Source organism: Scyliorhinus torazame, chromosome 2 (assembly GCF_047496885.1).
Source record: "Scyliorhinus torazame isolate Kashiwa2021f chromosome 2, sScyTor2.1, whole genome shotgun sequence".
NCBI lineage: Eukaryota > Metazoa > Chordata > Chondrichthyes > Carcharhiniformes > Scyliorhinidae > Scyliorhinus > Scyliorhinus torazame.
Genome location: NC_092708.1, coordinates 139,029,117 through 139,041,800, shown reverse-complemented (window position 1 = coordinate 139,041,800; position 12,684 = coordinate 139,029,117). Strand labels below are relative to the sequence as shown.

The 12,684-nt window shown below is 44.2% G+C and overlaps 1 protein-coding gene across 9 annotated transcripts in view; it reads left to right on the top strand.

Moving 5' to 3' along the window:
- The window catches only part of nckap1 (NCK-associated protein 1), a 351,428-nt gene that overhangs the window by 173,523 nt on the left and 165,221 nt on the right, over window positions 1-12,684 (top strand). For all 9 annotated transcript variants that reach the window (XM_072477663.1, XM_072477668.1, XM_072477677.1 and 6 more), the window contains one exon: window positions 3,087-3,219. In XM_072477663.1, coding sequence (XP_072333764.1) covers window positions 3,087-3,219 — 133 coding nt within the window. The remainder of the gene's footprint in view (window positions 1-3,086; window positions 3,220-12,684) is intronic.

Genomic DNA, 12,684 nt, shown 5'->3' with positions numbered 1-12,684 from the left:
TGTCTGCCTTAACATTGTGTATCTGAATGTTTCCCTTTTCTCCCCGGAGATGGCTCATTACTATGTAGATTGCTTGGCAGTTTCTGTCCTGTCTGAGAGTTTAAGGTTCTTTAAAAAAAAAAAAAAAAAAATTTTTTTTAATTTTATTAAAGGTTTTCATAAAATATCAATAACAAAATGAGAAAGAAAAAAGAACCCAACAGGGTTAAGTACAAAACACAATCTATAAAAGCAACCCCCCAAACCGCCGCCCCCGGTACCTAAATAATAAATTAACATTAACACCCCGTCTTAAGACAACGGGTGTATACACCCCCTCAGACCCTTCCAGTGTAAAGAACATAAACAAAAATAAAGTAAACCCCCCCCCCCCCACTCCCCGAGCTGCTTCTGCCATTGACCAATGTCTATCGTTCTGCCAGAAAGTCTAAGAACAGTTGCCACCGCCTAAAGAACCCTTGTACCGACCCTCTCAAGGCCAATTTCACCCTCTCCAATTTAATGAACCCTGCCATATCGCTGATCCAGGATTCCACGCTTGGGAGCCTCGTATCTTTCCACTGAAGGAGAATCCTTCGCCGGGCTACCAGGGACGCAAAGGCCAGAATTCCGGCCTCTTTCGCCTCCTGCACTCTCGGCTCCTCTGCCATCCCAAATATTGCGAGCCCCCAGCCCAGTTTGACCCTGGATCCTACCACCCTCGACACCGTCCTCGCTACGCCCGTCCAAAATTCCTCCAGCGCTGGGCATGCCCAGAGCATATGGGTGTGATTTGCTGGGCTCCCTGAGCACCTAACACACCTGTCCTCACCCCCAAAGAACCTGCTCATCCTTGTCCCGGTCATGTGTGCCCTGTGCAGCACCTTAAACTGAGGCTGAGCCTAGCGCATGAAGAAGAAGAGTTCACCCTCCCTAGGGCATCTGCTCACGTCCCCTCTTCGATCTCCTCTCCCAACTCCTCCTCCCACTTACCTTTCAACTCCACCACCGAGGTCTCCTCCTCCTCCTGCATTACCTGGTAAGTTTCCGAGATCTTTCCCACTCTTTTCCCCCCCCCCCCCCCCCCCCCCCCTCCCCCCGAGAGCACCTTGTCCTGTACTGTGTGTGGCAGTAGCCGTGGGAATTCCACCACCTGCCGTCTGGCAAACGCCCTTACCTGTAAGTACCTGAAGGTGTTCCCCGGGGGGGGGAGCCCGTACTTCTCCTCCAGTTCACCCAAGCTCGCGAACTTCCCGTCCACAAACAGGTCCCCCAACTTTCGTATGTCTGCCCTGTGCCACCCCGAAAACCCTCCACCTGTTCTTCCTGGGGTGAACCGGTGGTTCCCCCGTAATGGGGTCCACGCAGAGGCCCTAACTTCCCCCCTATGCCGCCTCTACTGCCCCCAAAATTTGAGGGCCGCCACCACCACCGGGCTCGTGGTATACCTCCTTGGAGGGAGCGGCAGCGGCGCCGTTGCCAGCGCCCCCAGACTCGTACCCAGAGTTTAAGGTTCTAATCAACAGACAGAGCTTGCACCTGCTTGTTTCTTAGTATTGTCCAATTTTCCCTGCATTCTTTGCAAGTGTCCATTTTGTAATTGGGACGTGGCCATCCCAGATGGCTACAGTGGGAAAGATTTACTTGATGTAGTAGATTTACTCTTGGGTTAGATGTAGGTAATGGGAGCTTTATTCTGCTACTGCCCTGTGCTACATTTAACCTGAGAATGCTTCACATGAGCATTGCATAACCAACGTAAAGGAAAAATTATTTTAAAAAATGAAATGATTAAATATTGGGATTCAGAAGGGTTTGTTTGTCCTTCTACATGAATCATGGAAAGTTAACATACAGATAACCAGCAGTTAGGAAGGCAAATACAAAGTATTCGAATATAAGGGTAAGCAATAATAAGAGATTTGGTGAGACCACACAGTTTTGACTCTACACCCAAGAAATCATATGCTTGTCTTGGAGGGAGTACAACTGAAGTTTATTTGATTGATTCCTGGGATATGAGAGCTAGCCTATGAGGAGAGATTGAATAGAATGGGCCTAATTTGGAAGAATGAGAGGTGATCTGATTTTATTTTTAAAATTAAATTTCTGAAGGCTTGACAAGGGAGAGACTGAGAGGCTGTTTCTTTTTGTTGAGAGACTCTGGGATTATGGTCTCAAGTTAAAGAATCTACCATTTAGGGGTGCGATGAGAAATGTCTTCACTCTAGAATATTTGCCCAGAAGGTGTTGGTGCTTAGCCGGTAAATATAATCAAGACAGAGATTATTAGAATTTTAGGGAATTGAGGGATATGGGAATAGGGCAGGCGGCACAGTAGCACAGTGGTTAGCACTATTGCTTCACAGCGCCAGGGTCCCAGGTTTGATTCCCAGCTTGGGTAACTCTCTGCGGAGTCTGCACATTCTCCCCGTGTCTGCATGGGTTTCCTCCGAGTGCTCTGGTTTCCTCTCACAAGTCCCGAAAGACGTGCTTGTCAGGTGAATTGGACATTCTGAATTCTCCCTCAGTGTACCCGAACAGGCGGCGGAGTATGGTGACTGGGGGATTTTCACAGTAACTTCATTGCAGTGTTAATGTAGCCTACTTGTGACAGTAATAATAAAGAAAGCATGAAGTGGAGTTGATGTAAATGTTCAGCGATGATCACAATAAAATGGTGGGGCAGGCTTGAATTGGCCTATAGTTAACTCATGTTCTTACCTCGTATGTTCTGAAAGTATCTCATTACCCAGCATTGGCATTCTTCACTTTAAGGACAAAATTCATCCCCCATTCTTTAACGCAACTACCTGGAGATCGTGAAAGTTTGTTTAACATTATGTTTTTTATGTTGGTTAACCTATATACCAAACCCAATGACTTTGTTGGTATGTTTTCAAACATTGAATGTTCAGTTTACCTTGCCACACTGGTGGTTAGTTTGATTTGTTCGTAAATTTTCCAGCTGTAGCAACAAGTCAAGTTAAAAGGTTAGTTTAAATAGTTTTCAAAGTAATATGTGTCAAGTTTTGAAATCTACTTCTGTGCAATTAGACAATTCATTTGAAATTTGTGGAAAATGAATCTCTTTTTAAACCCTTTAGGCATGTTGCTGAACTGATCTACTACATGGAAGAGCTCAGAGCACATGTGCGCAAGTATGGACCAGTGATGCAGAGATATTATGTGCAATATCTGTCTGGTTTTGATGCAGTAGTTCTGAATGAACTTGTGCAGGTAAAATTATTACAAAATATTAATGAAATACAGTTACTGTTAGTGTAGTGACGAAGACTATGCATTAGCTACGGCTATCTAAATAATTCTGGACAAATTCTAAAATCTTTTAATCTTTTGTTAAGCATGTCTGTAATAACTCCGCCAAGGCCAGGCGCCATATAAAACTCTTGTTTATTCGAACAACGAAAATCGCTGCCGTGGTGTAAAGTGTTGTGTCCCAACTCATGGACCATCGAGAACACCTGTCTGGGCCTGGGCTGTGGATTTTAAACTCCCGCCAAATGGTTCCTATTGGGCAAGTTTCCGCCTGCTCAATAGGGAAACTCTTATTCCACAAGCCCCACGGAGAGATCAAGCGACGATCCACCGTGTCCTTTCTGGTCATCATAACAACGTCAATCTGTAAATCATTTGTTTTGCAGGCATCAGAATTAGAATCCATATACTGTTCATCTGTTTATAATACAGTATGAGTTTTGAGTCCAACTTGGAAAGTTCGCATTTGAAAAGGTGGTGAGGCAGGGAAAGAATTATCTATTCTTTCCCCCTCTGTCTCCCTCCCTCCGTGTACATGTTTACACTCCCTCTGTCTCTGTGCAGGTGTTTAGTATGTCAGAATGTTTCTGTGTAATTCTTTTGAGCTGACTCTACTTCCTGCACTCCTTTTGTCATCAAATAAGGCTATGTGTATTGCACATGGGCAGTCACACTGCTGAGTACACCGTAGGTGCCGAAACAATCCAGAGGAAAATGAAAAGAAATGTCAACAAATCACTGAGAAGTGCAGAACCTTGGGGAAGTAATAGTAATGAATTTCAACGACCCTAACATGACCTCTGATAAAATCAGTGCAAAAGGTCTGGAAGGCATTGATTTCTTAAAACGCATGCAATAAACTTTTCTTAACCAGTTAACACTATGATGAATGTAGGAATTTCAGATATATATTGTATTATATATCTGGTGCAGTAATGCTTTAAAACCTGGATTAGCGTGCGTATCTATCTGCTGCAGTAATGTATTAAAATTCCTGGTTTAAAATACCGGCAGACATTGTGGCTACAGAAGGGGTAATTAAGGCTTCATAAAGATGAGATAATCCTTATTTCAAACCGTGCTTATGTTTAAAAGGCCAGTTCCGATGGATTTTGGATTTTATTGTATTTAAATTCAAGTAATCAGGTCATGGGATTTGAGCGAGATGAGGTTGATGTAACTAATGGGAGGAACCAGGGGCTGAAGCAGTCAGGTTTTGAGTCAATTGGATTTAGATTTAACTGTGAATAGAACAGCAGCTTCTAGAAAGAGTTGTCAAGTTTAACAGTGGTTTGACATAGACCAGAATCTGCAGGCTGTTTCTTGAAGGATCTCTCTCTCAAAGCAGTTTTCCCAAGACATCTCTATGCAGCAAGTATTCCTATGTTTGCTAACTGTATCTAAAAGTGGGTTTTGCTTGTGCTGTTAAAGTTAGTTTAATAACGTGTTAGTAATAAAGTTTGTTTTAATATACCATGTCCCTATTTGTGGGTGGAGTCCCACCTGGAGCAAAGTATCCTTTCCTCAGTGTTCCAAATTGAAAAAAATGGATGTTTCTTTCTGATATCCTAACAAATGTTGGGGTCAGGTACAGAATTGTAACAATAGCCATTCTGCATTTAGTTTTATGAAATGAAAAAGCATTTTGATATTACTCATAATTCAGAGAGGCTTAGCATGATCACGGCAAAGGATGTAGGTGGGTCAAAAGTAAAAGTTTCAAATTGGGGGTAGTTCAATTTTACTGAACCGAGATGAGATTTTGCAGAAGTAGCTAGAAGCAGCTACTTGAAGATAAATCAGCATCAGAGCAGTGGGGAGCATTCAAGCAAGAGTTAGACAGAGTTCAGAACAAATATTCTTTCAGCAATTTTGGACTACAAAATCTATATCCCCGAGCTGCTAAGGAGCATGGTGGATACGTTTAAAATAACAAAAGGGAAGCTATGGTTAGGTACTGAGAACTCAATATTGCAAAAGCCTGGAGGAGTATAGTAAATGGTGAAATTAAAAAGGAAATTGGGAAAGAGAGGGTGTGGAAAATATTGACAAGTGAAATCCTGAAAATGTTTTGGAAATAAGTAAAGAACATAACATAAGAATTAGGAGGAGGAGTAGGCCACATGGCCTATGGAGTTGTCAGTCAATACGATCATGGCTGATCTTGGGCTTCCCATATCCCTTAATTTCCTACAGCCCCAAGATCTGTCTGTTCTAACCTTAAATTTATTAAATGTATCCATGATCCTCTGGGGTAAAGAATTCCAAAAATTCACAATCCTTTGAGTGAAGAAATGTCTTCTTATCTCAGTGCTGAATGATCAGCCCCTTATTTTGAGACTGTTTCCCCGTGTTTTAGATCTCCCAACCCCCCCGCAAACAATGGAAACAATCTGAGCATCCACCCTATTAAGCCCTTTCAGAATTTTGCAGGATTCAATGAGATCGCTTCTCATTCTAAACTCCAGAGAATATCAGCCCAAGAAGAGAAAATGGATATTTGCACAAAGAGTAGGCCTGTTAAAGATCAAAAAGGTCATGGGGCTGTATCCTCTCAAAAGAGGTGGACAAGCAGATATTGCAGTTGAGGAGTGTAAAATATTGGTGGGTAAACACAGAGGAAATATTGGAAGATTTTGAATCTTTGAAAGTGGATAAATTGTCGGGCCTGGTGAAATGTACCTCAGGCTGCGAAGAAATTCAAGGTAGGGAATAGTGGAGACTCTGATCATTTTCCAATCGCTTCTGGCCACAGAAAGACTTGAAGGACTACTAATGTCGGATTGTTGTTTAAAAGGAAATTACCCGAGTAATTACAGTCCGGTCAGTCAAACCTTGGTATTAGGCAAATTGTTGGAAAAGGCTCTTGGGCAAAATAATATTTTATTTAGAAAGGCAACCTTTTCTGACTAATTTCATTGAATTTCTAGAGGGAAACTTGGAAAATGGATGGGGTTGTGCATTTGATGTTCATGTGGATTTTAGCATGACTTTTGATAAGGTTTCATATGGAAGGCAAGCCCGATAAGGAAACACCCATGGGATCCAAGGAAAAGAAGTAAGTTAGATCCAAAAGTAGCTCAGAAACATTAAGAAAAGGGTAATGATCAAAGGCAGTTTTTGTGACTGAAAGGCTTTTCTCGTGGGGATCTGCAGGGATCAGTGCTACTTTTCTTGCTTTTCATGCTTCGTATTTCAGTGAATTAGACTTAAATGCAGGGAACATGATGAAGAGGTTCGCAGATAGTACAAAAATTGGTTGTGGGATTGCTGGTGAGGAAGTAGGTTGCAGACTGCTGGAAGATATCAGTGAGCTGGTCAGGGGAGCTGTTGAAAAGTGGATTTGGATTTGGGTTTATTGTCACGTGTACCGAGGTACAGTGAAAAGTATTGTTCTGCATACAGTCCAGACAGATCGTTCCATACATGAAAAAAACATAGGACATACGATAGATACACAATGTAAATACATAGATGCAGACATTGGGTGAAACATACGGAGTGTGGTGCTACACAGTGGAGACAATGCATAGAGAGATCAGTTCAGTCCATAAGAGGGTCGTTTAGGAGTCTGGTAACAGCAAGTAAGAAGCCGTTTTTGAATTTGTTAGTGCGCATTCTCAGTCCTTTGTATCTCCTGCCCGATGGAAGAGGTTGGAAGAGAGATTAACCCGGGTGGGAGGGTTCTTTAATAAAGCTGCCCGCTTTCCCTGGCAGCGGGAGGAGTAGATACGAGTCAATGGGTGGGAGGTGGTTTTGCATGATGGACTGGGCTGTGTTCACGACTTTCTGAAGTTTCTTACGGTCTTGGGCCGAGCAGTTGCCATACCTGGCTGTGATGCAGCCAGATAGGATGCCTTCTATGGTGCATTTGTAAAAATTGGTAAGAGTCAGTGTGGGCATGCCAAATTTCCGTAGATTCCTAAGAACGTATAGGCGCTGTTGTGCTTTTTTGGTTGAGCGACGATAGGTGGACCAGGACAGATTGTTGGTGATCAATCATCTCCACCTCGGCATTATTGATGCAGACAGAAATGTGTACAATGTGTCAATGACCAACTCCTTATTTTTGCTGACATTGAAGGAGAGATTGTTGGACCTTGACTCATTGTTGTTTGTGATCCGACCCACTACGGTTGTGTCATCAACAAACTTGTAGATGGAGTTGGAGCCACATTTTGCCAAGCAGTCGTGTGTGTTTAGGGAGTATAGTAGGAGGCTATGCCCGCAGCCTTGCGGGGCCTCGATATTGAGGACTATCATGGAGGCAAATGGAATTCAGTTTGAAGCTAATGCATTTGGGTTGGACAACAAGGCAAGGGATGCATAATAAATTGTTGGATGCTGAGTATTGTAGAGAAATACCTGGGCATTGGTGCACATGTCCATCGATCCCTGCAAGTGACAGGGCAGGTTAATAAGATGGTTAAGGTGGCATGGGGCATATTTCTGTTATATTTTATGCCTCAGTTAATAAAAGCAGACATGTTATGCTGGAACTGAGTAAACACTAGTCAGGCCACAACTAGGATACTGCATTCTTGTCGCCATATTACAGGAATGACTTGCGAGGATGTTGTCAGGGAAAAAATAATTGCACTTATGGTGCTTTGTATGACCATTGGATGTTTCAAAGCAGATTATAGCCAATGAAGCACTTTTGCAGTGCTGTCACTGTTGTAATTCAGGGAATGTGGCTGGCAATTTGTGCACAGCAAACTCGCACAAACAGCAATGTGGATGATCTGAAAATATGATTTTGTGATTTTGATTGAGGGTTAAATATTGGTCAGGACCCTTTTTCTGTTCGAAATAGTGCCATGGTATATTTTACATCCACCTGAGTAGGCAATTGGGTCCTCACTGAACGACATCTTATGCAATGATGCAGCACTCCCTATAATTACTGCACTGGAGTGTTAGCCTCGATTATTGTGCTCAAGCACTGGGGTGAGACTTGAACCTGGAACTTTGTGATTCAGAGGTGAGGTTCTACCACATGGCAGAATCGTGAATTTTAGCTATGAAGAATGATTGGGTCTGAGGCCACTCCCTTTGGAACACAACATTGAGAGGAGATTCAGTTGTGGTGTATAAAATTGGATAGGGAGAGCCTATTTTCCTTTCCAGAGACATCAGTAACAAGGGGCATACATTTCAAGTAATCTGCAGAAGGAGTAGGAATGGAGTAGTTTTTTTCACCTAGATAATGGTGGGAACCTTGAATTCACTGCTTGAAAGTGGGATAGAAGCACAAATCCCCATCACATTTAAAAAATATTTGGATGTACACTTAAAGCACCATAACCTACAGGGCGACAGACAAAAGATCAGAAAGTGGAATTAGGCTGGATTGGGGTTCCTTGGCTGACAGGCAGGGTGGCCTGAATGGCTACCATATGTGCCATAAATACCCTGTTCCCATGTTTCCTCTCAACTATGTGCATGCTTTCTCTGCCAACGAGTGCTTGAATGCACTGTGCATCACAATCTAAATTTAGTCACTTTGCAGCGCATTGTTCATTGCATGTAAGTGCTGCCTGCTTGCTTGTTCTGTGTTGTGCCCTTGCTATATTACACGGTCTCTACTTTCCCACTTCCCTGAATATGTGCTCTTTTTTGTGGGGGAAATTTGCATACGCCGTTGTGCTCACCCTAACTTGAAGGTGGTTTGTGGAGGAGCTGTTGTCAAGTGACACTTAAACCCGAAACACTTCTTCAGTGTTTCCCTCCCTACCCCCTCCTCTAACCAAAAAAACCAACCGCTGTAAAGATCAAGAGGAAGGCTCGAGGGCAGGTGGAACTAGAAAGAAGTTGAACCGTGACGTCGCGGCCTGCAGGTAAGGAATTGGCTGGAGACTGGTAAGTAGTTTTTATTTTATTTTTCCTCCGGTGTTATTGTGCGGGGCAGAGAGGTTGCTGGGTGAGCGCTTGCTGAGAAGGGGAGTGAATAACAGGTAAGCTCTTTCTTTCTTTCTTCTTTTTTTATCTAGAGGGGATGGCAGGGAAGGTAGTGCAATGTTCCTCCTGCAGAATATTTGAGGTGAGGGACGCCGTCAGTGTCCATGCTGATTTCATCTGTGGGAAGTGCACCCATCTCCAGCTCCTCAGAAACCGCATTAGGGAACTGGAGCTGGATGAACTTTGGATCATTCGGGAGGCAGAGGTGGTCATAGATAGAAGCTTCAGGGATGTAGTTACTCCGAAGAATAAAGATAGATGGGTGACGGTGAGGGGCTGGGAGGAAGCAGTCAGTACAGGGATCCCCTGTGGTCGTTCCCCTTAGTAACAAGTATACCGCTTTGGATACTGTTGGGGGGGATGACTTGCCAGGGGTAAGCCATGGGGTACAGGTCTCTGGCATAGAGTCTGTCCCTGTTGCTCAGAAGGGAAAGGGGGAGAGGAGTAGAGCATTAGGCATTGGAGACTCCATAGTTAGGGGGATAGATAGGAGATTCTGTGGGAACGAGAGAGACCCGCGGTTGGTGTGTTGCCTCCCAGGTGCCAGGGTGCGTGAAGTCTCGGTTTGTGTTTTCGGGATCCTTAAGGGGGAGGGGGAGCAGCCCCAAGTCATGGTCCATATAGGTACCAACGACATAGGTAGGAAAAGGGATAGGGATGTAAGGCAGGAATTCAGGGAGCTAGGGTGGAAACTTAGATCTAGGACAAACAGAGTTATTATCTCTGGGTTGTTACCTATGCCATATGATAGTGAGACGAGGAATAGGGAGAGAGAGGAGTTGAACATGTGGCTACAGGGATGGTGCAGGAGGGAGGGTTTCAGATTTCTGGATAATTGGGGCTCATTCTGGGGTCGGTGGGACCTCTACAAACGGGATGGTCTACATCTGGACCAGTGGGGTACCAATATCCTGGGGGGGAAATTTGCTAATGCTCTTCGGGAGGGTTTAAAATAGTTCAGCAGGGGCTTGGGAACCTGAATTGTAGCTCCAGTATACAGGAGGTTGAGAGTAGTGAGGTCATGAGTAAGGTTTCAAAGTTGCAGGAGTGTACCAGCAGGCAGGAAGGTGGTTTAAAGTGTGTCTTCTTCAATGCCAGGAGCATCCGGAATAAGGTGGGTGAACTTGCGGCATGGGTTGGTACCTGGGACTTCGATGTTGTGGCCATTTCGGAGACATGGATAGAGCAGGGACAGGAATGGTTGTTGCAGGTGCCGGGGTTTTGATAATTCAGTAACCTCAGGGAAGGTGGTGGCATTGTTAGTCAAGGACAGTATTACGGTGGCAGAAAAGACATTTGATGAGGACTCGTCTACTGAGGTATTATGGGCTGAGGTAAGAAACAGGAAAGGCGAGGTCACCCTGTTAGGTGTTTTCTATAGGCCTCCGAAATGTTCCAGAGATGTAGAGGAAAGGATTGCAAAGATGATTCTGGATAGGAGTGAAAGCAACAGGGTAGTTGTTATGGGGGACTTTAACTTTCCAAATATTGACTGGAAACGCTATAGTTCGAGTACTTTAAATGGGTCCGTTTTTGTCCAATGTGTGCAGGAGGGTTTCCTGACACAGTATGTAGATAGGCCAACGAGAGGGGAGGCCATATTGGATTTCGTACTGGGTAATGAACCAGGACAGGTGTTAGATTTGGAGGGAGGTGAGCACTTTGGTGATAGTGACCACAATTCGATTACGTTTACTTTAGTGATGGAAAGGGATAGGTATATACCGCAGGGCAAGGGAAAGGCAATTATGATGTGATGAGGCAAGACTTAGGAATCATCGGATGGAGAGGAAAACTGCAGGGGATGGGCACAATCGAAATGTGGAGCTTGTTGAAGGAACAGCTACTGCGTGTCCTTGATAAGTATGTACCTGTCAGGCAGGGAGGAAGTGGTCGAGCAAGGGAACCGTGGTTTACTAAAGCAGTTGAAACACTCGTCAAGAGAAAGAAGGAGGCTTATGTAAAGATGAGACATGAAGGATCAGTTAGGGCGCTCGAGAGTTACAAGTTAGCTAGGAAGGACCTAAAGAGAGAGCTAAGAAGAGCCAGGAGGGGACATGAGAAGTCTTTGGCAGGTAGGATCAAGGATAACCCTAAAGCTTTCTATAGATATGTCAGGAATAAAGAAATGACTAGGGTAAGAGTAGGGCCAGTCAAGGACAGTAGTGGGAAGTTGTGCTTGGAGTCCGAGGAGATAGGATAGGTGCTAAATGAATATTTTTCATCCGTATTCACACAGGAAAAAGACAATATTGTCGAGGAGAATACTGAGATTCAGGCTACTAGATGAGAAGGGCTTGCGGTTCATAAGGAGGAGGTGTTAGCAATTCTGGAAAGTGTGAAAATAGATAAGTCCCCTGGGCCGGATGGGATTTATCCTAAGATTCTCTGGGAAGCTAGGGAGGAGATTGCCGAGCCTTTGGATTTGATCTTTAAGTCATCTTTGTCTACAGGAATAGTGCCAGAAGACTGGAGGATAGCAAATGTTGTCCCCTTGTTCAAGAAGGGGAGTAGAGACAACCCCGGTAACTATAGACCAGTGAGCCTTACTTCTGTTGTGGGCAAAATCTTGGAAAGGTTTATAAGAGATAGGATGTATAATCATCTGGAAAGGAATAATTTGATTAGAGATAGTCAACACGGTTTTGTGAAGGGTAGGTCGTGCCTCACAAACCCTATTGAGTTCTTTGAGTAGGTGACCAAACAGGTGGATGAGGGTAAAGCAGTTGATGTGGTGTATATGGATTTCAGTAAAGCGTTTGATAAGGTTCCCCGTGGTAGGCTACTGCAGAAAATACGGAGGCATGGGATTCAGGGTGATTTAGCAGTTTGGATCAGAAATTGGCTAGCTAGAAGAAGACAAAGGGTGGTTGTTGATAGGAAATGTTCAGACTGGAGTCCAGTTACTAGTGGTGTACCACAAGGATCTGTTTTGGGGCCACTGCTGTTTGTCATTTTTATAAATGACCTGGAGGAGGGCGTAGAAGGATGTGTGAGTAAATTTGTAGATGACACTAAAGTCGGTGGAGTTGTGGACAGTGCGGACGGATGTTACAAGTTACAGAGGGACATAGATAAGCTGCAGCGCTGGGCAAATGGCGTTTAATGCAGAAAAGTGTGAGGTGATTCATTTTGGAAGGAATAACAGGAAGACAGAGTACTGGGCTAATGGTAAGATTCTTGGCAGTGTGGATGAGCAGAGAGATTTTGGTGTCCATGTACATAGATCCCTGAAAGTTACCACCCAGGTTGAGGGGGTTGTTAAGAAGGCGTACGATGTGTTAGCTTTTATTGGTAGAGGGGTTGAGTTTCGGAGCCATGAGGTCATGTTGCAGCTGTACAAAACTCTGGTGCGGCCGCATTTGGTGTATTGCGTGCAATTCTGATCGCCGCATTACAGGAAGGATGTGGAAGCATTGGAAAGGGTGCAGAGGAGATTTACCAGAATGTTGCCTGGTATGGAGG